Source organism: Schistocerca serialis, chromosome 4 (genome assembly GCF_023864345.2).
Source record: "Schistocerca serialis cubense isolate TAMUIC-IGC-003099 chromosome 4, iqSchSeri2.2, whole genome shotgun sequence".
Lineage (NCBI taxonomy): Eukaryota > Metazoa > Arthropoda > Insecta > Orthoptera > Acrididae > Schistocerca > Schistocerca serialis.
Window position 1 is genome coordinate 434,651,113 of NC_064641.1, and position 26,691 is coordinate 434,677,803.

Consider the following 26,691-nt stretch of genomic DNA (forward strand, 5'->3'; position numbering starts at 1 on the left):
GAGATCATTCTCTCTTGTAGCGTGAAGTGTGCGTCGACACAGCCTTCCGAGCTACCTACAAGAAGACACTGCGGTTGTGATGCATTCTGCTGTGGGTGCAGCTGATGAAGGTGACAGCCAGCGACCATTATAATACAGATCTTTCCATGTCTTAGTCTCACATCATAGGAGACTGCTCGGAAGACATCACTCTGGTTTACGCCGAGTCGGTGGACAACTTCGTGTGACAAAAGGAAAAAAAGAGCTTTTAGTGACACTTCGAGGAATATTGACAGATAATAGACCTCAGAACCCGCTTTCTACCGTTGACGAATGGAGGCACGACACGCTCCCTTCAGCTGCACTTGGAATTCAGCTTTACGTTTACCTCTATTACACAGTTTTCCTGGCACATAAACACTATACAAGGCACAAGACTGGTGTAAAGCTTCAACTGAGTGACACTTACTTTCATCTTTAAGTGAAAGTCGGGTAATTAGGTCTAACATGTTCAGAATACGGTTTTTTCATATTACAGTGGTCAGTAGCATGAAACTTGATTTATATAGCCGCTATTCATCGATTTATTACAGACATTGAACATGTGGGTGACACCACTGTTTCACGCGTCGACTGCAGAGAGTTTATACTGTTGTTGTTGCAGTGTTCAATACAAAACTTAAAGTTTCTTATGCATTTATGTATACTAATGGGGAAGCCGATTTATGTCGCTGATTCTACCGTCATGTCGTGCACATGTCTAACTCAGTTCACTACCTTGTTAGCTATACGATTCTGTTTAAGAAAATGGATTTCAAGACAATCGTTAAATATGTTGATTACTGTGGTCGATGTTAGTGACATGCACAAAAGAATGCACAATAATCATTAAGCATAAGCTCCATCATAAAGATGATTTTACCGAATTTTTGTTGTCTTTACAGGGTTGTCTTATGCTAACTTAATCTGTATGGAAAAATGGAAACTTATTCGTCGTTGCGTTACAGTTCATTCTTATGTATTAGGAACAGGAAACTAGATAATCAAACGACACTATATAATGAAGGTATTTCATTTTTGTACACGTTATATCAAAATTAAGAAGGCAGTTATTTCTTCTTGAAGCTCAGGAAGCCTTATGTTGTGAGTCTTTACACGTGTCTCCAGAAGTTATCAGCATAAGGTTGTAGCGGAACGTTCTCGTGCCAGAAGTCCATCCGCTCTGCGTCTTTGTTGTGAGCGAGGGAGAAGTTGGACTGCATCAGCATGTAGCTGCGGGTCACATTGTTGTACGGCTCCCAGATAACTGGATCAGCTTCCGGGGTTGGATTTCTGCTTAGACACAAGAATGTGTGTGAATATGCTGATCCTCTGGAAGGGTTAAGCTCAGCCAAGAAATTACTTGTTTCTTCACTTTGAAATTTTTAACATTTACAAAATGGAAAGAGCGACCTGCAATTACTTGAAAAAACATTTTATGGCCAAGATTTTATTACTTAGGATTTATTACTGACGACCAGTTTCGACAGTTGAAACTGTCATCTGATGATCCTCGTGAAAATATTTGTTTATAAATCGTGCAAATGGCTCTGAGCACTATGGGACTCAACTGCTGTGGTCATAAGTCCCCTAGAACTTAGAACTACTTAAACCTAACCAACCTAAGGACATCACACACATCCATGCCCGAGGCAGGATTCGAACCTGCGACCGTGGCGATCGTGCGGTTCCAGACTGTAGCGCCTTTAACCGCTCGGCCACTCCGGCCGGCATAAATTGTGCACCATTATGAGTTTGTCACTCATGTCATGTCGTCATTGTAGTTGAGAATCTACAGCGCATTACGCATAGGTTTGTGTGAAGTAAAACCTCATAGAGATAAAAACCACCTCTGCAAACTGACATGTTTACACATGTTGTGTTAACAAGCCGCATTAGAGTACATCTACAGGTAACAAGCACCTTGTAAAAATGAACATATTCACACAATAGTAACAAGCCTCAGAGGACTGCTACGTGTGTGAACATCCCCATTTACACAAGGTACTTTTTAAGAGTATATGGTTTTACTTTTGACAAACATATGCATAAAGTGCCATACATTCTCCAGAATAATGATGAGCTGGCATAAGTGATAAACGCGTAACGGAACACGATTTATAACCAAAGACTTTTTTGAGATCAGAAGATGATAGGATAACAAAAAAAATTTTTGATATCATAAACAGAACGAAATAATTAACTGTAAAATAACAGTAAAATAATATTCGTACACAGGTAACCTAATCAGCAATACCTCAACATACGGAGAGGCGAATTACGTATGTACTCTATACAAAATGGATGGTGTAAAAACACTTGCCTCTTTATTGTACGCGCTAATGCATTACGAAATGAGGGTCACAAACACGTTACATCGCAACGAACAGAATGTCGATTTTGGTGGCGAGAACATGTGACAAATGTAGTATATATTTATTTGTTTCTAAACCGTTGTATAAATACACCAATTCCGGTATGACCATCATACGACAACCTCACGGCGTTTAATATAATATCTTCCAGCGTTTGTTAGCCATTTCAGTCGACAACTAAGTTTGTATGATGCCGAAAGGTGTCTCACTGAAATACTTCGGAGCGATACTATTCCCCCAAAATTTTAATTTGGAAACCGACTTTGAGGGGCTAGCGTTTACGCCATGTAGAAGTTGCTACAATGTTTGGTCAAGAACCGGAACTTGATTTAATTACCTACTGCAGACCGTTTAACTAACATGCAATGGTGAAACATAGGTTTCATAAATAATTAATTTAATCTGATGACAGAAAAAGAACTATTCGTAACTGTACATACCCATACTTAGCAAAGTTGGTCCAGTATCTAACCATATTCCTGCGGACTTGATCTTCCTCTGATTCTGGATCCAGGTTACACACCGTATCATCTCTCACAAAAAGCACGAATATATCACCGGCGTGATTTACACCTGAAAGAGCAGGTGTATATTAAAACAGTCGATAGTATATCGTTAACCTCATGTTAAATGTAAGTGGGAAATTGTTGATGTGTACTAAGGTGGTTTATGATTTTAATTATTTCAGTAAAAAGTGAAAGTATCTCGCCATATTTCTGTTTCTGCTATGACATTGTGTTATTGTTGTTTGGTACATGAGAGTGTGTATTCATACAGTCGCTTTCGTTAGTCCATCAGCTCATACAAAGTGGTTACTGATATTACATCGTTATATCTTTGAAACCAAGATAGTATATATTTGTGTTCATAAACACGGATAATATCGAAGCATAGTCTCCCAATGTCAATAGGTCTTCCGAATAAAACGCTCTCGGTTTTGAAGCCGCGTCAATTCGAATAAAATCTAAGAGCTTTCGATGACCATCTCCGCCAGTTCAGTGAACTCCTGACGACGATGGCGGAAAGCTCAAGGATTTTATTCGAATTGACGCGGCTTGAAAACCACCGTCGGGAAAGACTCCGAGGATAATAGGCCTTCTGTTTTCCCTTGATGGTGAATTATTCGTGTGATACTTTTAGGAAACATAAAAAGCGACCCAAGTGATTTGAAAGTTACTAATTATCACTTTATTTTACTGCCTGACTAAAGCATAATCATGGAAAAAGTTCTTGTAAGTTAGTAGAGATCCATGAAAATACGTGAATCACAGTGGTTTCGTATGCACCAACAGATGCCTTGGGAACACCACAACGATAGAGATGGGAGGTTAACTGACAACTGACTTAGAGTGTGTTGCGACCCTTCTTCAGTACCATACAGAATGTCACCCTGAAGTGGCATCACGATGCACACAGCATGGCCTTCTGTAATGGCTGCCAATGGTCAAGATGCGTCCTGCATCGGTTTTTAGGGAAGTAGTTCAAATGTGTGCGAATTCCTAATGGACCAAACTGCTTAGGTCAACGGTCCCTTGACTTTCACACTACTTAAATTAACTTAAACTAACTTATGCTAAGACAAACACACACACCCATGCCCAAGGGAGGACTCGAACCTCCGGCGGGAGAGGCCGCGCAGTCCATGACATGATGCCTCAAACCCCGCGCCTTCCCGCGCGGCTGAAGTAGTTCTTCGGCGTAGAGCCTTCCGTACATTTTTCATCAGATATGACTAGCAAAGTTGTCGATTCTTCGAGGTGTGACGTCCTTATGTTGTAGGCACTAGTCCACTATGTCGGCCTGTCCATCAGACGGAAATGTTGTATGAATAGCAGCACGTTCTGTTGCGGTATTTCGATCCCGAGCACACAGCACGGAAACGATTCTGCACCAAAGTGGAACACTGACAGAATCATTTATCTCATACCTAACTGTCAATGTTGCTAGGCTCACTCAGAGCGGCGAAGATCGCACATTCGCCGTACATTCACAGTCTTTGCGCTGCTGACAAGCATCAGGCGCACATGCATTTCCAAAAGCAATAGTTCACAGTGTAGTAGTAGACCAAGGGGTTGCTGCGAGCTCTATTGAAGGGATACATGAACTCCTGGTTGGTCTTTCTCAGGCACTTCAGATAAGATAAAAATCCTGGTTATGGATTGTAGCACGTATCCAGCCGTTGAATATTTGCTACTTGCTAGATAAATGTCAGACAGGGCGCTGAGCCACTCGTCACTCGCCTCCTTTTAGAGTGGCGGTGACAGAGTTGTGCTCTTCCTGCAGTAAATGTAATAACCTCGTCACGAACTTGTGCCAAAGACTGTATCTTCAATACTATACTCACTATGCTATCGACTGGACAAAGGAAGGGCTACGAATGTAATGGTCTTCATTTTCGGACGCTCTTCAGAGTCTTATTGTTAGCTTTTCGCAATTCTTGAGTGACTTTATCTCAAAGCATTCTTATCGTTGGGTCAGACACTCAGCACATAACTTGTTTCTTGCTTTTATAGCCGTATGTGTTCCTTAAATATCTGAACAATGGCACCATATTTCAAAGCACCCACAAGAGCAGCTTGGTTTAAGTGGTAAGATTTACTGACAGCCGTATTTGTCGCTATAAAAGGATGCTCAGTTCGTTGAGAAGCTTTTCGAGTCCATACACACAGATCAACAAACCACCAACGTAAATATGGAAAAATATGCTGGATCTGAAATGAATGATGTCGCATAGCGATTTGTAACGGACATGTCACAACAGAATTGATGAGGAGTGCTATACTTATCGTTGAGCAAGATCTCAATAACCCTACACAAGTAGTGCCCGAGGGGATACACATGTGGTTCTCTCGCACTTGCAGGGTCGCACAACCAAGTAATTTACCTTCAGTCAGGAAAAGGTTTTCTTCGCAGCAAATCAAGCATCCATAAGATCAGTTCGATGACGTGTGGCACACCACGAACTAATAGAACATCGACGATTGGTGCAGCTCCATCTGACGTCCCAGCGAAGAGAGACAGTGGTGTGTCGGACAACACCGTAGACGAGTGGTGCCAAATCGTATATTCACATGAGACTCAGTTCTGCGTACAGCATCACTATTGGCGCATACATGTGTGGAGCGTCAAAGGCGAAGGAACACTGTCAGATTCCATTTCTGTCATCTTAATAGGGATCCAACACATGGCTTGGTGGGACCGGGTACCACTAGGTAAAAATTCCACGTTCTGGCCGCGTACGGCCCTACAGGGTCAGACGGATCTCTGTGTCATCCTCTGCGAATGACGTCATTGTATGTGGTATTGAGGGGCATATGGTAAGCACAGAACTCTTCGGAATTTGTTGGATTTCTTGACCTTGGAACCGTTACTAATCGATCCGATAGCTACTCAGTTAGGCTAATGAGCTTGAGAACAACCCATGCAACTCCTCCCACAAACTCTCTGGTAGTACTGGGAATCGAGTCCGAGTGCTCCACATGGCAGTCAGCGGTTTTGACCACTCAGCTACAGAGAGCGACATACCACTGGGTATATAACACTTCTGGCTCGCGTAACAGGTAATTCTGACAGTAGCCTTTACTCTTTTGACGTGTTAAAGCTGGTGGCTGTACTATAGTTTCGAAGACTATGACGTCATATTTCAACGAGAATATCTCTACGGAGACGGTTGTCGGCTGGCACTCTGTTCATCATTCTCCAGACCTCACGACCAAAGAAAATGTATTTTCTTGGCTGGGTGAGATACTGGCACACCTCCACTCGCCAGCCATGGCAGTTAATGACCTTCGGCGTAAAATTGAAGCGCCACGGAATGAGATTCTGAGATACCCACATCTGTCATATATGGTTAATGTGACTCGATACAACTCCGGTCTGTAGTTACTACCAGATGTAGCAGCATTTCATGCGTCACGAGTACTCAGACTGAGTGTATTATCGAGACGATTGAGGGATATTTCAAAATTATGTTGCGTTTCGTTTTATTCTCATGACTACTGCTAATGCATCATGCATTGGAATAGTGGCTGGGCCTGGATCAGTGGAGTACCGGATGTTTCTAAATACGAAATTAGCCGTGCATAGTTCTCTTGGCACCATTCCTACATGTGGTGCTGCTGAGCAGGGGACGCTAGTGCAAAGGCACTGCTGACGGACACGTTGTAGTGCACATCTAGCAGCCAATTGGACGGAGGATACAGAGTGAGCTGACTAGTATCGCGGTGTCACTCTCTTTGCCTACCAGCATTCCTCCCAACCAGACGCATTTTCTAGCTCCTCTTCTCTGGCAACAGGCCCTTATTCTGGCTGTCACATCATCGCTGTATCCATTAGCGGTAAGACTTGAAGCCAACAAACTCCTGCGACTCAAATTCTTCTGGTTATGGACTTCTTTTAAGAAATTTCGTGACAAACCTGTGTGCCCACTTCTCCCCTCCATCCTAACTCAACCGTACCTCTACAATAGTGTACTAACTGTATAACTCCAGTGATCTACAAATTTAATTATGCATGCCACCACAATCATTAAAATTTCTTTATTTGATATCGATGCAGTTATAATGACCAGAAGTATGTGTAGGTCCAGTCTGAATAAATTTAAACGTTAGTGGGTTTTAAAGTAGTGCTCTGCTGGTGTAAATTGCTCCCACACCTCCACCACCCGCACTCTCAGTAACTAGCAGCACTCGTTTTTGGACTTCAGACTTCCACCGACGCTATGAAAACCTCCACAGAAGTCAGTCCGATGTGTGGGCGAGCAGCTATAATCTCACCGAGCAGTATCATCAGCGCCGCGCGGGATTAGCCGGGCTGTCTTACGCGCTACATTCATGGGCTGTGGCGCCGGTCCCGGCGGAGGTTCGAGTCCTTCCTCGGGCATAGGTATGTGTGTTTGTCCTTAGGATAATTTAGGTTAAGTAATGTGGAAGCTTAGGGACTGATGACCTTAGCAGTTAAGTACCATAAGAATTCACACACATTTGAACATTTAGTATCATCATCCGGTTGTAACTGCTGATTTCGAGCAGCTGGCTACGCCTGATAGTTTCTGTTCTCGAACAGATACCACTGAGAGAAGACCATTCCCTAGGTGTCAGGGTATGAAACCTAGGGAGAGGTTCTTCCCTAGAAACTCCGGCCAGTTACACATCTCTGTCAGCTATTCAGGCTGCGTGCACTTTACACCACTCAACAGTCTCAACACGCCACTGCGAAGTGACAGCTGTTCTGTATTCTTAAAAAAGATCATTATTGTACACTGAGTGGTATTGCCAGCCCACAGAATGGGTAAAGGTCATTCTGGGGCAGAAGTGGCCGTCCTGATTAATAGTGATGTCGGCAATGTTTGTGCTAGCCTTGGAGCGTCATCTAACGATGAGTGTGACTATTCTCGCTCTTAGCAAATGTCTTGTTTCGATGACACTACGTTAATTTGGGAACGTGGCACAGTCTCAACACGCCGCTGCGACAGCAATCAGATATGTTTATGTTACATGAGGTAATATCTTTGTACTCACCCCAATTCGTAGATTGGACTATCTTCCCGCGATAGTCGAATTCATAATAGAACACTGGTGTGTCACTTAGCTCGGACACTTTCCTCACCAGCGCGTCCGTTGGCTCGAAAAATAACATGTCGTTGTTGAACTATAATAAGAAAAATTAATGTTATTACTGCTTCAGTAGTCTCACAATGGACGTATCAAATTCTGTCTACAAGGACTAGACTCATCGTTATACAAGTGTGATTCAATACAGTAACGAAATTACCAACTTTCATGAAGTATGATCTTTTCTCTTTCAAATTTGTTACACTTCAGTTCTAATTTTCGGACACAATTTGTCAGTTAAATTTGTTTTGTAAAGGTCTTCTGTACTCCTTTATAAGTAACGATCTTCTCTTTACTTGATCCCTAAAGTAGATGGACAACAGTATTTGCCACCAACAGACGTCACCCCTTGACACGTTTCCCGATTAAACATTCATCCATCTATTAATTTTAATAATTAATTACAATGTTATCTACTACTCGATCGAAATGCCCTTCTCCAATGCTGCATCTTTCTTTCCAGCTTTTTTCGTTCCATCGCCTTACTGAAATAAAAACTTCGCTTCCCAAATATCTTAAATTACAGACGCTGTAAAGTTTTTGTGGGAAGGGCCTTGAAATCTTCTCTGTTCTCCTCTAAAGGAGTGTACTAAATAAAACTGCTTCCTTTATTTCTATGCGACAGTAAGCTTGTCTTTTCAAAAATTTATTACTCATACTTATATTGTGCAGACCTTGTGTTTATCGTCACTCTCTCTCTCTCCCTCTCTCTCTGGATTACATTTCCATACGACACCATAATGCGAAACAATGTTAATTTAAGAGGCTCTTTTAAATTTCATTCAGGTCGACTGTTGCTTTTTCTTTTGTTAATAGGAAAAATCCGAATTCCTTCATGGGTGTGTTTCTGTTTTGGAACTAATTTCGCAGTCTTTCTTTACTCTCTTTGATACTGCCGCACGCTGTGCTGCACGCAGCGTGGCGTAGCGGTTAGCGTCGCTCAATGATGTACAGCTGATCGCCAGTTCAGACCCGGTCATCAGTTCTTTGTTATTAAGTGCTTAACATTTCTGGAAGTTTCCCGCAACCTCTGATGTTTCTATATTCTGGAAAATTCAATGTTTATATAAATATTAGCAGTCTCCGTCCAGGAGATTAGGTCCGTTCTGGCTGTACGTTGGTGTTCGTAATAAACATGCCTTCAGTGTTACGTGGTCTACATCAATTGCGACCCTGCTTTCGATATGATGGTGTTTCAGAAATGGGACTGTTTGTTGGAGAAGCCGGTTACTTCAAAATAATTAAATCACCGTGGCAATGTAAAAGCTATCACCAACATGAACAGCAACCGGAACACAGGCAGTTCGTCATTCCCATGCTATATTCAGGAGATAATTGGATTCCAAAACCAGCTGCACTGAAGGGATTATTGGTCGCTCCGGCCGGTCACGGACAAATTTTCAACTTGCCCCATTAGTATAAATCAGTGCCCACTGCAAGTTAACTTCTTCAATTTCTTTCTATCTTGATTCATAGCGGTTGCAGGACCAGAACGTTGTCCTTTCAGACGGGTCCAGAATAACAGACTCGACAGACTTAATTAGGGCGATGATGGCCAGTGATCCCTTCAGTGCAGATGCACATGAAGCTCGAACTCTTTCGGGAATCGGTGAGATGCCGCGAGGTACGAGGCTAATCATCAGGGGCACTTCATCAGTAGTGTGTGGAATAATTTGAGAATTTGGGTTTGACTGGAGGTGTGCTAGGGTAGTCCATGCTATTACCCTCTCCTCTGTGTCCAAATGGTGTAGGTTCAGCGCATCTGCGGAGTAAGCGGAAGACCCAGGTTCGAATTCCAGTCCGGCACAAATTTTGCATTGCCCATTTGTACAAATCAATACCCACTGCCAGATAATCTCTTTAATTCCTTTGTGTCTTGATTCATAGTGGCTGCAGGATTAAAATAGTGTGTGTTCTTTCAGACATGTCTGGAGAGGACACCATATATATATCCCAGAAAAGGTGCACATAACACACACTGGTCAGCCAGAACATTATGACTACTGACCTACTACTGATATAAACCCGTCCAGGGATAGCAGGGTCACCTGGTGTGTAGTGACTGCTAGTCGGACACACGCACACTGCATGTAGAATCAGGAGCGTGCTGCCTGTGTGTAGAATGGGGAAGGCGCGCGATCTATCTGAGTCCGACCAATGGCCAGTTGAGGCTCAACACAAGCGTTTCAGAAACTGCACGTCTTTCCTAGTATTCCAGAAGTGCTGTCGTGAATGTCTTCGACACGTGGCGACCCCAAGGTGAAACCCCATCAAGACATCATGGGTTTGGGTGGCCAACACCCATTACAGATGTCGGACATCGCAGGGTAGACAAACTGGTAAAAAAGGACAGCTGGTGAACTGTGGTGGTACTAACATCAGACTTTAATGCTTGGCAGGCTGCAAATGTGTCTGAACACGCAGGGCACAGGAAACTCTTTACGATGGGCCTCCATAGCCGACGACTCATGCATGCGCCAATGTTAACACAACGATAACTGCAACTATTGGCTTGTGACCATTGGCACTGGTCTTTGGCACACTGGCAGTGCATTGCACGGTCTGATGAATCACGACACCTTCTTCATGATGCTGATGGTAGGGTGCGAATCCGCCGTCTTCCAGGTGAACAGTTCCTGAACACCTGTACTGCGGAAAGGAGGGGAGCTGGCGGCGGCTCCATTGTCTTCTGAGGAACATTCATGTGGGCATCCGTGGGCCCAGTGGAGCTCGTGCGAGGCAGCATGACGCCCACAGAGTATTGTACACTTATAACCTTTCATGACGATCATGTTTCCCGACAGCAGAGGCATTTTTCAAAAAGATAATGACCATGTCATAGGGCCAGGAGGGTGATGGAGTCGTTCGAGAAACATAGTGGCCAGTTCCAATTGATAGGCTGGCGTCCCAGCGCCAGATCTGAACCTGATATGGCGAGTTGGGAGGCTAGCTCATCAATTGGCACATTTGGGTGTGATTGAACGTGGTGTCAGAGCTCATCGCACCCCTCCCCGAAATTTACAGGAATTAGGTGACTTGTGTGTGCACAAGTGGTGCTAATTCCCTCGAACGCCATATCAAGGCCTCACTGCTTCCATGGCAAGACGCGCCGCCGCTGTTATCCGTGCCGAAGGTGGTGTACCGCCTATTATGTAGGTATCATAATGTTCTGGCTGACAAGTGTATACTGCTCTGGACGGTTGCTATCCATTAAAGGCGTTGTTTTCCCGCCGCTATCAGCAAGACTAGTTCCAGTCGTCAATCGAGAAGCTCAATTGAACTGTAAAGATTTTGTCGGTTACAAAAATCTACTCAGGCTCACAAAATAAATCTACATGCTAGCGGTGATCGTATGCACTGCAATTTGGAACACTAACTGTCACTAAGAGTCACAACTCAACCCCAGAGATATGTGAGTGGCTGCATTCGAACCAGTCCAGGACGGGTAGCTCGATGCCATCAAAGAAGAATCGTGCTCCGCTACCACTAGAGTCGACAGAGTGGAAGAGGCCACCAATGGACTGTCAATAGGAACTGATCTGGCCGAGATACAACGTTGTCGAGTGCTAACCGTTCTGCGCAAGGTTTCAAATGATTTTAGAATCAAAGTGGAGGAAAGATAAGACGAGTACACCATATCAAGACTGGGGATCATCCACCAATTATACAACGCTTTAACAGTGTGTCGCCGACTGGTGTACGACACAACGAAAATACGAAAATTCGGGAGAAAGTGGATAAAATGCTGTACGATGACGTCACTGAACTTTCAGGGGTCTTTCGTCCTGTCTTGTGATCCTTGTGAAGAGAAGGATGACACGTGGCTTTTCTGTGTCTACTACCGCTGTCTGAAAAAAAATAACAAAAAAGATACCTATTCCTTCCGGCACATTGAATTCACCCTAGACTGCCTGAGAGGATCAAAGTATTTATCAGTTTCGGACATGCAGACAAGGTACTGGCAGATTGAAGTGGGCGATGGTGATCGGGAAAAGACTGTATTCATAACGCCTTACAACATCTAACGGTACAAAATTATGCCGTTTAGACTACGTCAAACCTCTAGGCACTTTTGAGCATATGATGGACAGTCAGCTTCGATGCCTTAAATGAAGGACATATTTTTGCTGTATGGATGGCATTGTCGTTAATTTGGAATAATTTGAAGAACATCTAAGTTGGCAGTCAACATTGCTGAAATGTGTTCAGGCTGAAGTTCTCGGCCTCTATACGGAAAAACAGCTCTTTAATGTCTAAGAAAAAAATCTTGCAGCACATGACGATGGAGTCCCACCCGATCCAGAGGATATAAAAACAGCCATTGATATACTGGCTCCTTGGCACATTGGTGATGTGGTTTTTTGAGATATGCTCGTACTACGGGCGACTGAGAAAGGACTCATGCATCAAGAGAAATCCCTTGCAAGAGCTCCTGCAAGATGAAGTCAGTCTTTGCTGAAATGAGGTGCAAGAAAGATGTTTCCTTGTGCTTAAGAAGGCACTAACATCTCCTGCAGTTCTAGCTAGCATTGTATGATAAAAATAACAACAACGTTAATGGTTATGGGATAGCTAAGTTCTAGTACACATTCAAGAAGGTTTTGAGAAAGTGATAGCTTATGTTTTCAGAGTAGGGTTCAAATCCGAGGTGAACTACTCTACAACCGACGAAGTATGTCTTCCATTGCCGGCCGGAGTGGCCGAGCGGCTCTAGGTGCTTCAGTCTGGAGCCGCGAGACCGCTACGGTCGCAGGTTCGAATCCGGCCTCGGGCATGGATGCGTGTGATGTTCTTAGGTTAGTTAGGTTTAAGTAGTTCTAAGGTCTAGGGGACTGATGACCTGATATGTTAAGTCCCATAGTGTTCATAGCAATTTCAACCATTTGTCTTCCATTAGTCTGGCCCACTAACAAGTTCCGACTGTATTTATTTGGCAAACGATTGACCGCTGTGACGGTGTACAATTCTCTAGGTTAGCGACTAGCCTGGAGGAACCACCGGGTCGTCTGGTAAGATGGGCTTCAGGAACACTACGTCACAATGCTGTACAACAACGGACGCTAATAACGCCGACTTTCTATAAAGGAATAATCTACTGGAACACAGCAACGTATACGAAATCTGAGTAATCACTACATTAAATAGAATTGCTTTGGAACGGAGGGAATTGCTGAAAACCATACAAGCCCTGAAGAATGAACAACAGGTCAAAGAGGAATTCCAGTTAAAGAACGAAACATTGTGTAAGAAATCAGATGGGCGGGAAGGGGCTGCTCATCATCCCAGCTCTTCTGCGGACGGCTGTCCAGAAGTTTTTCTACTTGTAATCTCGGATTCATGAAGACTCAAGGGAGATACAGACTCGGGTATCACTGGCCAAGTCTCCATCTATGAGTTAAGACGCTTTGTGTGTAGCTACAGTGAATGACAGGGGTGCAAGCATATGCCAAACTTATCTCTGGGGAATCTGCTGCCCCATTCCATTAGAATGGAATAGAGTTTTTGGCGGATGTTCTCGAAGCCGACGATCGAGATTAGATGGCTGTTAGTCTGCCCCTACTAACATATCTGCGTACCCATCATAAAAGCTGTGCCACTGTCCGGAAATTACAAGGTTTCTTGTAGTAGACATCATTTTGAAGCAAGGTGTATCCCGTGCGATGAAGTTCTGAGAGTGGAAAAGTTTTCCAGTGGAGACTAGTATCAGAGATAATTAGAAGTTGTGACGTCATCCCCAGGATGAAAACTGACTACCATCCGCCGATGAATGGTCTCACTGAACTCTTTAATAAGATGTTGGCAGCTAAGCTTTCGATGTGTGTTGATGTCGAACAAGCAGATTGGGATACAATACTGCCCACTGTGGCATTCAATTCGCGCATTACACAACAAAGCAAGACACTATAGGCTTCACAACGTTCTTTCTCCTCTGTGATCGTGAGCCAAAAACGACAATGGACACACTGCACCCATTTTAACCGAACGACACTCAGGATGACTACATGAAATATCTCATCAGCAGGACCGAAGAAGCAAGGCAGTCGGCTCTCATACAGACCCTGGAGGCACACGAGCAACACAGAGAGCGCTGTAACGCCAAGAACAGAGATATACCAAGAGACTTGGTATGGAATTTCACGCCTGCTCGGAAGTGGGATTTTAGAAAAATATACTAAAGCGCTACTCTAGGCTGTTTCGAATGCTTACCGCTTGTCGGATATTATATACTAACTCGTATCAAGAAGATAAAAGCTCATAGACGTCGCCCATCTCCTCCGTATGAGGAGCAGATCGACGATGGGGCTTCTCGTTCAAAGATTTTGAATCCTCACTCGACGTTCGCGCAGCTTCCATGTGCGGGGCTACTTTCGATGCTCGTCACAATGAGGAGGAGGTGACAAAACAACCACAACACAAGGATCCAGCTAGCGCTACCACACAGAGGATCAATGAGAAGATCTAGACCGAGGTTACTATAGTCAGCTCCCACGACAAATTTTGGAACTTCGATTGGTAAACAGTGCCGAGCGTGGCTTGGCAGTTAGCATCGCTATCTGGAACGTGGCTGTTGGCCAGTTCAAATATGACAATCACCAATTGCTTGTTTGTTAGTACTCTTATTTGCCGTTCCTGCAAGGTTCTCGAAATTTCTTTTGATTATAATGTTCGTACATTTTGGAATATTTCGTTTATCAATAGCAGCAGAGCAGAGCAGAGCAGGCAGGGATGCAGTCTTTTGCCCCTACTGCTCAATCTGTACATCGAAGAAGCAATGACGGAAAAAAATGTTCAGGAGTGGAATCAAAATTCAAGGTGAAAGGATATCAATGAAACGATTTGCTGATGGCATTGCTATCTTGACTGAAAGGAGAGAAGAATTAAATGATCTGCTGAAGGTAATGAACAGTGTAATGAGTATAGAATATAGATTGGGAGTAAATCCAAGAAACACGCAACTGATGAGAAATAGCAGAAATGAGAACATCCAGAATCTTACCACCAGGATTTATGGTCACGAAGAAGATGAAGTTAAGGAATTCTGCTACCTAGGCAGGAAAGTAACTAATGACGGACGGGTCAAGGAGGACATCGAAAGCAGACTAGCACTGGAAAAAATGGCATTCCTGAACAAAAGAAGTTTGGTAGCATCAAACACATGCCTTAATTCGAGGAAGAAATTTCTGAGAGGATACGTTTGGAGCACAGTATTGTATGGCAGTGAAATGATAAGGTTAGGAATAAGGAGGTTCGGCGCATAATCAGAGAGGAGAGGAATATGTGGAAAACACTGACCAGGAGAAGCGACAGAATGATAGGACATCTGTTAGGACATCAGGGAATGACATCCATGGTGCTAGAGTCAGCTGTAGAGGACAGAAACTGTAGAAGAAGACGGAGATTGGAATAGCTCCAGCAAATAACTGAGGACGTAGGTTGCAAGTGCTTAGAGGTCGGCAAAGGAGAGGAACTGGTGCGGGCTGCAGCAAAACAATCAGAGGACTGATGACTCAAAGAAAAACAATTAGACTTTTGGGTGGTCTACAACTACAGTTTATTGTCGTTTAGGTATAAAATTTTATTCCCATTTGATATGTTTATCTGTTGAGTTTCCAGATATTTGTATCTACTCTCTACCATAAGCATGCTAACATTAGATGTTCCTTCCGTTATTATCAAAGAAATTAATTTGATGTTTGTGAAGCCCAAGTAGAGTGAAGTCTGAAGTTGCGATACGACCCAGAAAAGAAACGTAATGTATATGAGTTTTGATATTATCCAGAGAGTTATGGATTGGAGTTGACATGAAGATACGCAACAGAACATACTGTGACAATACAAGGCAAAATAGCATAAAATTTACACTAGTAAAAGGCAACAGTCATGACAGCGTAACTAATCACAATCCTAGTAGATCTTCTTTCCATTAAATACATTACCAAGGAAGGATTATTCTACCAGATTCCCAATCAGTCTTCGCCTTGCTAGGAAACAACAACGCAGAGAAAATGAATGTTTCTATAACACACGAAATAGTAGATGCAATACTGATTCGGCGTCTAGTGGTGTTAAAAGGTTCGTCTAAACAATTGAATTCGCATTTCATCAGTGCCTTCTCCCGTTTTGGTTAATTGCAGAGTGGCTGTCAGTTATTTAAGCAGCGAGGAGCAAGACAAAAGAGGAAACCAGAATCTGCTCAGAAAAATTTTTCTCAAGCTGTCTATCTGCAGGTTCCTCGAATGAAAATAGCTATTTGAGCTCTAATGGGGTAGGACTTTGTCTTCACCTGACCGGTGTTTATGTTTCCTAATTTTGATGTTTTAAGTTGCATCAAAACAAATCAAATTTCTTTGCCCAGGAGATATATAGTGAATTAAAATACGTTCACACAATTGCCGAAGGCATAATATGACATTACTTGCAGTTCTCTGGTCCTATTTTATTTCCACTTTACTAGCAAATCAAACATTAATAGCCTAGCAAAATACTGAAGTTATTTTTTTCGTCTTGCTAAAGAAATTTGGCTTTTATTAACCAACTAAAATGTACTGTTCTTGGCGGCTGAATAACAGTCAATTTAGATTCTACATTGCTGCTTAGTTTCAACTGTTGCTCAATTTTAAGTGCTCATTTTCATTTCCTCGTAAATATAGTCCTAACAGATTACATGTTATTACCTAATAAAGAACAAAATGACAGAGAATAGTCCAAGAAAAACTGGCATCTAGAAAACCACACTGAAAAGCTTAATACCAGTACTTTAGTGTGAATTTTTAGACTACACATTCTAGGAGTTATTTCGGTACTGTTGCTGCTGTGCCTAACTGGCAGACATTAAATAGGAGTAACAAAAATTTAATAAGGCAGCAGATTAGTTTCAACTTGAAGCTGAGCAGAAAGAGTGATTTAGTGTATAACATAATACTAGAGACTAACACGCTTCTGTCTCTGATTTAAAAGCACAATATGTGTTCTGGTTACCTTCTTCACCAAGTTCAGGCATTATTCCCATGCATAAAACAGCAGTTGACAGCACAAAGCTAAGCAATGTAAGTAGAAGACATTTTCTTCCAATATTCACCAATTTTACATCTTATCAAAGGTTGCGTACTAAGATCATCTAAGTTTGTTGGAAGTAAAGACACAGAATTAATCACTCTGCTCTTACAACAAAAGCCTTGGCTTTATAAAAATAGCCCTTTACTTTAAGGAATTCTAATATAAAAGTTGACAAAATAAAACACATGCAATATATTCCGCTATGCTAGAGCAGTGTGCTTGTTCTATGTGCCTTTTTGGAAGTATTTTATGACTATTGCATAAGTGCAAGTGACCTAGTAGATAGTGTCGGAAGTTCCATGCGGCTTTTCGCGGATGATGCTGCAGTATACAGAGAAGTTGCAGCATTAGAAAATTGTAGCGAAATGCAGGAAGATCTGCAGCGGATAGGCACTTGGTGCAAGGAGTGGCAACTGACCCTTAACATAGACAAATGTAATGTATTGCGAATACATAGAAAGAAGGATCCTTTATTGTATGATTATATGATAGCGGAACAAACACTGGTAGCAGTTACTTCTGTAAAATATCTGGGAGTATGCGTGCGGAACGATTTGAAGTGGAATGATCATATAAAATTAATTGTTGGTAAGGCGGGTACCAGGTTGAGATTCGTTGGGAGAGTGCTTAGAAAATGTAGTCCATCAACAAAGGAGGTGGCTTACAAAACACTCGTTCGACCTATACTTGAGTATTGCTCATCAGTGTGGGATCCGTACCAGATCGGTCTGATGGAGGAGATAGAGAAGATCCAAAGAAGAGCGGCGCGTTTCGTCACAGGGTTATTTGGTAACCGTAATAGCGTTACGGAGATGTTTAATAAACTCAAGTGGCAGACTCTGCAAGAGAGGCGCTCTGCATCGCGGTGTAGCTTGCTCGCCAGGTTTCGAGAGGGTGCGTTTCTGGATGAGGTATCGAATATATTGCTTCCCCCTACTTATACCTCCCGAGGAGATCACGAATGTAAAATTAGAGAGATTAGAGCGCGCACGGAGGCTTTCAGACAGTCGTTCTTCCCGCGAACCATACGCGACTGGAACAGGAAAGGGAGGTAATGACAGTGACACGTAAAGTGCCCTCCGCCACACACCGTTGGGTGGCTTGCGGAGTATCAATGTAGATGTAGATGTAGATGCAAGCATAGGATTCATGATCTAAAAGATTAAAAAAGTAACTTGTTTCGGGACTGTAAACAGAGATACACTGAAGATAACGCCTTTATACACTACCGTCGCATTTGTGGATTTTAAGTACATCGAGTAACCAAAAGAAAAAAGAAAAATAAATCCAACGATGTTTGAAGCATTCACGTAACTAAGCATCTCAATTTCCTTAGTGGGAAAATTGTGATACGAAAACTACCAAACTCACATTATTTAGAATGACGGAATATAGCGTGTGGTAAAAATAAAATGGTTGTTGACAACTAGTGCCACAGATGACCAAGCACCGATATACCAAGGGGTACAACTATAAATGATACGAGAAGCGTTTCAGCAGCGCAGACACCAGGCACAGGGATCATACACCATTGTAGCTGCGCATCCGCAGTAACGCCTTTTCTCTGACGCCTGGAAGTAGTCCTCTGGTTGCTACTTAAACGAACCTAAAATGTTCTTATCAAGTGTCTGTGATGACACTAAAAGGTACATATGGCATTCATTCTCTTCCTGTGTGCAGAATAATCAAAAAATTATATATATCTAGTAGGTATATGCAATAAGATAAATCACTGTTAAATTGAGGAAGGAGAAACTCGCAAATCTGAATTTACCTGTTGATTTAACTGAGTTAATGTGGTTAACTACGACTGATTTTTATAGGTTCTCAGTGATAAGTATGTTGGTAGAATTTCTGTCAGTACTTTACATCTTTTTATTATCTAATTGCGTAGGCTGTAGCTACCATTGCGTTTTAAACTATCTATAGTATTCTAATTTAACTTACATAGTACATTATTAGATACTGTTTAGCTCTGAACATTCGTTCCTAACAAGTTATAGCTCTCACTTTACTTAACCAAAAATATTATTTTCTTCCTACTTAAGACAGTTAAAAATATGCTAATAAATTTTACAAATTAACAACTATAGACTAGAAACTGTACATAGATGGCTATTTGTGTAGGGACGTAAAAGCCAACACAAACAGCAAAGACAGGCGTGACACGTCATTAGCTGTTTGTACTGAGACTTTAGTCAGTAGTCATGATGATGTAAATCTGTTCAAGAAACAACCGGGCAATACACAAACGCTGAAAGAAGTGAGGAGGACTTGTAGGCTAGTGCAAGGTTGGGTATGTTTTAAAGATAGTTGTATGGTCCCCTTTAGTGTTACAGAAATGTTGTTGGAGGACATCTTGTAATGATTAGAGTACGACAGTAGAGAGACTAAAGGTAAATACACAAGCTGGACAATTAAGACTCCTGTATAGGATGGATGTGAATGACCATTCACTTGACAACTTATCCATCGAAAGGCTTTTTCTTATACAACATCAAAATGTTCGCTTATATCTTAAGAAAACGCAATCTGAAAATTTAAAAGATATGCAGAAGAATATATATAGGTTTTCTGTCTCCAACGTGAATTTCGGTGGCAGCTCGTAAAAGAAATCAATGTAGTATGTTTCATAATGTTAAAATGCGGAAGAAATTTGAGATGGCGCATAAGATCAACCACAAAATTAATTGTAATTATACATTTCAAAACTGTTACATGTTATAACATTTTCATCAGTGCATGATATTACCGATCTCTAGCGAATACAAGAAATAAAACCTTCCGCAACATCAAATAAATGTGGATTGGTGCTAGTAAAAGGAACCGTAATAGACCATATACCAAGTAGGGAAGGTGACCTTTCTCAATAAACTAGCACTCCGGTTGGCACACTTGCCTATAGACTGAGAAAAAGCTTCTGGTTTACTTACGTCCACAACAGGGTCAGGATCGTCCACAGAGACAGTGCCATTACCGAAGTAGAACTCCCTCATTTTGAGAGCTGCCTCCTGCTGCTGCTGTGCAGTAGCAAGGTGCAAACAGGGTGCCACCGACTTGACAAATTGTTTGTTGAGTATCTCCACTTTCTCTGTGTCGTTAACCATTTTGTAACCTGCCAGATAACAATAGTTAAGTGATGCCCTTTAGACTATCGGTGCGATATAACTCTACTAGATCTACTAAAAGGGAAATACGAGTTATTAAATTTCCAAGGGGCAGTGTCATCACGTGTTATGAGACTGGTTTCTGCAGAGTTCCTTTAGTGTGACAAGTTTAATAAATATCGATTCATTCAGTGGTAGCTAATAAATAGTTTTATTTCAGAGATTCATACAGTTCTACAACAGGACTATTGCCTGTACATGAATGAAAATAGAAATTTTGGATGAATTTGATCTTAGGCATGGTACTACAGCATTTTTATTTTCAAAAGAATTATCAAGTTTTTCAAAGGTAAACCTTTTACATACAAATTTTATACACGTACAACAGAGTGTGTGTCTATGTGAGTGTATGTGTGCGTGTCTGGCATCTCATCCCAAAAGCCTGGGTTAATATCAATCAGATCTGGCAAAAAAGTCACAGATCTCAGACATATCAGCACTGTAGGGTCCCTGCATGACAATGTGTTATGTGGGAACAGTATCAGCCTGCCCAATCATCCTGCTCTGCATGGCAGCCTACATGACAGTGCAAGAGACGGTTTTATGAGGCCCAATATGTAGGCTGCCCTTCATGACAGGTCTCTTGTATTGGAGTAGTATCATCACATTTTATTGAAGTGTGCTTTAGGAGCTACATATGCTATTGAGCTTGGCTAGGGACGAGACAAATATGGGGATGAGTAGAGTGAGGAGGAGGAGTAAGTGGATACATCTACATATACATGACTACTCTGCAACTCACATTTAAGTGCTTGGCAGAGGGTTCATCGAACCACAATCATACTATCTCTCTACCATTCCACTCCCGAACAGCGCGCGGGAAAAACGAACACCTAAACCTTTCTGTTCGAGCTCTGATTTCTCTCATTTTATTTTGATAATCATTGCTACCTATGTAGGTTGGGCTCAACAAAATATTTTCGCATTCTGAAGAGAAAGTTGGCGGCTGAAATTTCGTAAATAGATTTCGCCGCGATGAAAAAGTCTTTGCTTTAATGACTTCCATCCCAACTCGCGTATCATATCTGCCACACTCTCTCCCATATTACGTGATAATACAAAACGAGCTGCCCTTTTTTGCACCCTTTCGATGTCCTCCGTCAATCACACCTGGTAAGGATCGCACACCGCGCAGCAATATTCTAACAGAGGACGAACGAGTGTAGTGTAAGCTGTCTCTTTAGTGGACTTGTTGCATCTTCTAAGTGTCCTGCCAATGAAAGGCAACCTTCGCCTTCCCCACAACATTATCTATGTGGTCTTTCCAACTGAAGTTGTTCGTAATTTTAACATCCAGGTACTTAGTTGAATTGACAGCCTTGAGAATTGTACTATTTATCGAGTAATCGAATTTCAACGGATTTCTTTTGGAACTCATGTGCATCACCTCACACATTTCGTTATTTAGCGTCAACTGCCACCTGCCACACCATACAGCAATCTTTTCTAGATTTACTAGACGGTAAATTACAGCATCATCTGCGAACAACCTAAGAGAACTGCTCAGATTGTCACCCAGGTCATTTATATAGATCAGGAACAGCAGAGGTCCCAGGACGCTTGCCTGGGAAACACCTGATATCACTTCACTTTTACTCGATGATTTGCCGTCTATTACTACGAACTACGACCTTTCTGACAGGAAATCCCGAATCCAGTCGCACAACTGAGACGATACCCTGTAGGCCCGCAGCTTGATTAGAAGTCGCTTGTGAGGAAAGGTGTCAAAAGCTTTCCGGAAATCTAGAAATACGGAATCAACTTGAGATCCCCTGTCGATAGTGGCCATTACTTCGTGCGAATAAAGAGCTAGCTGCGTTGCACAAGAATGATGTTTTCTGAAACCATGCTGATTACCTATCAATAGATCGTTCCCTTCGAGGTGATTCATAATGTTTGAATACAGTATATGCCCCAAAACCCTACTGCAAACCGACGTCAATGATATAGGTCTGTAGTTCGATGGATTACTCATCTATCGGTGAGCGAGCGGTTGTATATGATTGCTAAGTAGTGAGCTATTGTATCAGTGTAATCTGAAAGGAACCTAATCGGTATACAATCTGGACCTGAAGACTTGCCCGTATCAAGCGATTTAAGTTGCTTCGCAACCCTTAAGGTATCTACTTCTAAGAAACTCATGCTAGCAGCTGTTCGTATTTCAAATTCTGGAATATTCCATTCGTCTTCCCTGGTGAAGGAATTTCGGAAAACTGCGTTCAATAACTCCGCTTTAGCGGCACAGTCGTCGGTAACAGTACCATCGGCACTGCGCAGCGAAAGTATTGACTGCGTCTTGCCGCTTGTGTACTTTACATACGACCAGAATTTCTTCGGATTTTCTACCAAATTTCAAGACAATGTTTCGTTGTGGAACCTATTAAAGGCATCTCGCATTGAAGTCCGTGCCAAATTTCGCGCATCTGTAAATTTTAGCCAATCTTCGGGATTTCTCGTTCTTCTGAACTTTGTATGCCTTTTCCGTTCCCTCTGCAACAGCGTTCGGACCTGTTTTGTGTACCATGGGGGATCAGTTCCATCTCTTACCAATTTATGAGGTATGAATCTCTCAATTGCTGTTGCTGCTGTATCTTTGAATTTGAGCCACATCTCGTCTACATTTGCATAGTCAGTTCGGAAGGAATGGAGATTGTCTCTTAGGAAGGTTTCTAGTGACACTTTATTCGCTTTTTTAAATAAAATTATGTTGCGTTTGTTTCTGGTGGATTTGGAAGAAACGGTATTGAGCCTAGCTACAACGACCTTGTGATCACTAATTCCTGTATCAGTCATGATGGTCCCTATTAGCTCTGAATTGTTTGTGTCTAAGAGGTCAAGTGTGTTTTCGCAACCATTTACAATTCGCGTGGGTTCGTGGACTAACTGCTCGAAATAATTTTCGGAGAAAGCATTTAGGACAATCTCGGAAGATGTTTTCTGCCTACCACCGGTTTTGAACAAGTATTTTTGCCAACATATCGAGGGAAGGTTGAAGTCCCCACCAACTATAACCGTATGAGTGGGGTATTTATTTGTTACGAGACTCAAATGTTCTCTGAACTGTTCAGCAACTATATCATCGGAGTCTGGGGGTCGGTAGAAGGAGCCAATTATTCACTTAGTTCGGCTGTTAAGTATAACCTCCACCCATACCAATTCGCACGGAGTATCTACTTCGACGTCACTACAACATAAACGACTGCACCACCAGTTCTGCCTAATCTATCTTTCCTGAACACCGTCTGAGACTTCGTAAAAATTTTTGCACAACTTATTTCAGGCTTTAGCCAGCTTTCTGTACCTATAACGATTTCAGCTTCTGTGCTTTCTATTAGCGCTTGAAGCTCAGGGACTTTCCCAGCACAACTACAACAATTTATTTTATTTATTTATTTATGCATTTATTTTACCTGGCAAGATTAGGGCCTCCAGGCCCTCTCTTACACCTAACCAGGCATACTCAGATTCAACAAATTTCAGTTTCTACAGAACATTAAGGACATATAACATGTTATACAGTATTAATGTTAAAAAAATAGAGATTATAAAAGTAGTACAATGATAATTATAACAATCAAAAAATAATTATAACAATCAAGAATAATAATAATAATAATAATAGTAATGACTATGTATATGAAAGTAAACATATTTTTCTTTTATGAATGTCAATCCTATTGCTAGTTGGGAATTTTCTCGTTATATTCTTGCAGCTTGTGAGTTATTCTCACCAAGCAGAGACATAAGACGATAGAATGGGGTGAATGAGATATAGAAGAGGTAGATAGGTTAGAGGAAGAGAAATAGAATGGTAAAATTCGAAGCTATGATGGAGAGGAGGAAGAAAGAGATGAGAGTGGCACAACAATGGTGGCTATACCGTCCCTAATATGTAAGTCTTGAGTTCCCTCTTGAATGTTGAGTGGTTCTGGATAAGACGCAGATCACAGGGGAGTGCGTTCCATAGTCGTATGGCTGAGATGGAGAAAGACACGGAGAAAGATTTTGTGTTATGTAAAGGTACAGCCAAGATGCTAGACGTATCCGATCTGGTATTGCGGTTGTGGAATGATGATAGGTGTTTAATGTGAGAAGATAAGTATTGGGGGCACCAGTGGCTAAGAAATCGATGAAGTAAGCACATCGTGTGGTGATCGCGTGCCTTATGTGGGCGCATCCAACCTAGCTGGGAGTATGAAGGACTGATATGATCATACAACCGTATATTGCATACGTATCTAACGCAAGCATTCATCACTAGCTCGAGGCATCTCGAATTTTCACTATTTGTGCCGTGTTGAACTACATCACAGTAGTAAGATTAGGCAAGACTAGTGTTAGGACTAATTTTTGTTTAACATGGGTTGGAAATATTTTTCTAAATTTTTGAATTGCATGTAGAGAGGAGAGCGATTTCCGGGAAGCTGTGACTGTTTGTTCCTCCCAGTTTAGGTGTTCATCCAAGATTATTCCAAGGTCTTTTACTGATTTTTGGTATGGTAGTTGGGTACCATTGAGCAACTACAATTCCGACTGTTCCTTGAACCAAGCACGTCCTGTATTTGCCATGCACCCTTTGAGGTTGCAGCCCATCCCGTACTTTCCCCAGGCCTTCTAACCTAAAAAAACCGCCCAGTCCACGCCACACAGCCTGCGCTACCCGTGTAGCAGCTAGCTGAGTGTACTGAACTCCTGACCTATTCAGCGGAACCCGAAACTCCACCACCCTATGGCGCAAGTCAAGGAATCTGCCGCCAACACTGTCGCAAAACCGTCTGAGCCTCTGATTCAGACCCTCCACCCGGCTCTGCGCCAAAGGTCCGCAGTCGGTTCTGTCAACGATGGCAGGAGGGAGGAGCCGCTTGAGGAAGGTGTAGGTGTACAGGGGTGGTAAGAATGTGGATAAGGAACAGGGGGATTTAGGGACAGTAAGAGAGAAGGGATAGGATATCATCCAAAGGAGGGGGGAGGCAGATAAGGTGGAGGAAATGGACAAAGAGTGGGGAAGGAGAATGAAGACAGAGAGTGAGAGGATGAGATGGACACAGAGACGAGGAGGAGCTGGAGGAGCAGGAGGTGTGTTCAATATATACGTCAAACACATAACAGGCGAAACTACGAGGAAAAGTTTTAAACACAAGTCATTGAGGAACCCTTCACAATTACGTTTAAAATGAAATCTTACACTCATCTTTCATAAATGTTTAACATATACTCCAGCGGGTGTATCACAAGCATCCAGTCCACAGTGAATCTCGTGAGCAGGTTTGGAGTTATTGCATTTACTTCTGCTACTATACGGTATTGTAACTCATCTAAAGTTGTTCCAATTGGAGGCACATGGACAGAATAATTCACAACCCACCACAACAAATTAAACAAAGTGAAAGACGGTAGACCTGGAGTTCTATGGTGCAATTTGAGATATGTTTTCCCCTTATCACTAAGCCTTCATTGAGGCTACGCTCCCGATATAGATGTAAAGTTTTTGTTCCTGTTTTATCGCCATCTCGAATCATCGCAGATTGGCTTATGAAGGAGCTAGCTGCACGAGGAGGACAACTACTGGGGATCACATTAATTGGCAAATTACAACTGGTGCCAAGAGAAACTTTTGTTTCGATGTGTAAGTTAAAATTCGCCCCAAATACCATCTAAATTAATGTAGAATGTAGAAGATACAGATTTGTGAAAAATGACATTTTGTAACATGCTGTATTGAGTAATCGCACAAAGTTACGGCGAGTGACATTCCATACACATTTTACGACACGGTCCAAGGACATGTCTGCAGTAAGCTGCTCATCTGTTGACACTTGATTAATTTTGATGAACTATCTGCCAGCGCAAAGGCATAAAAGCAGTAGCTTATTAATACAAGGTGGCCGATAGTTCCTTGGCGAGTTATTCTTCAACCTACAATGCAATGTTCACTACCTCAGCGAGGAGTGATAATCTATGGAATTGATTCACGTGGTAATAATTAACACTGAAATTGTAACACCAAAGTACTCACCCAGCTCTCCGGAAGTGACTCCTGTCATGATGGGTACTCTGTGGAAACGGCCGTCGATGAGCGTCTGAATTGATGACTCCGCGAGGAAGGCACCGTCGAGATCTGGTTCGACGTGTGGTGACCACACTTCATAGATGTATAAGACCTTCAGCTGGGATCAAACAGCAAGTATTCTTTAATTTCACTTTAAATGTATCCTTTATTGATTACATTAGATATTATGTGTCTTATTTAATGGGATAAAATTTGCTGTCTGAAACATGTATACGAAAAAGGAACACACATTTGGTAGGTTAACTTTCTGGAGTGACAGCCCAAGTGCACATACAAAGAACAGCCTCACTTCGTTTTTTTTCGGTCTGAAGGTCTCATCTTCGTTTTACCTCATATGATTTCTATATAAATGAGTTATTCACTCTAGGAATGTGTAGATGGTTAGTTACTCA

General features: G+C 42.2%; 1 protein-coding gene across 1 annotated transcript in view; it reads right to left on the reverse strand.

Moving 5' to 3' along the window:
- Window positions 1–812: 812 nt before the first annotated feature.
- Window positions 813–26,691, reverse strand: part of LOC126475040 (juvenile hormone esterase-like) — an 89,386-nt gene continuing 63,507 nt past the window's right edge. Inside the window, 5 exon segments of the mRNA XM_050102586.1 lie at window positions 813–1,311; window positions 2,834–2,966; window positions 7,913–8,042; window positions 19,996–20,177; window positions 26,246–26,396. Coding sequence (XP_049958543.1) covers window positions 1,131–1,311; window positions 2,834–2,966; window positions 7,913–8,042; window positions 19,996–20,177; window positions 26,246–26,396 — 777 coding nt within the window. The 3' untranslated portion in view covers window positions 813–1,130.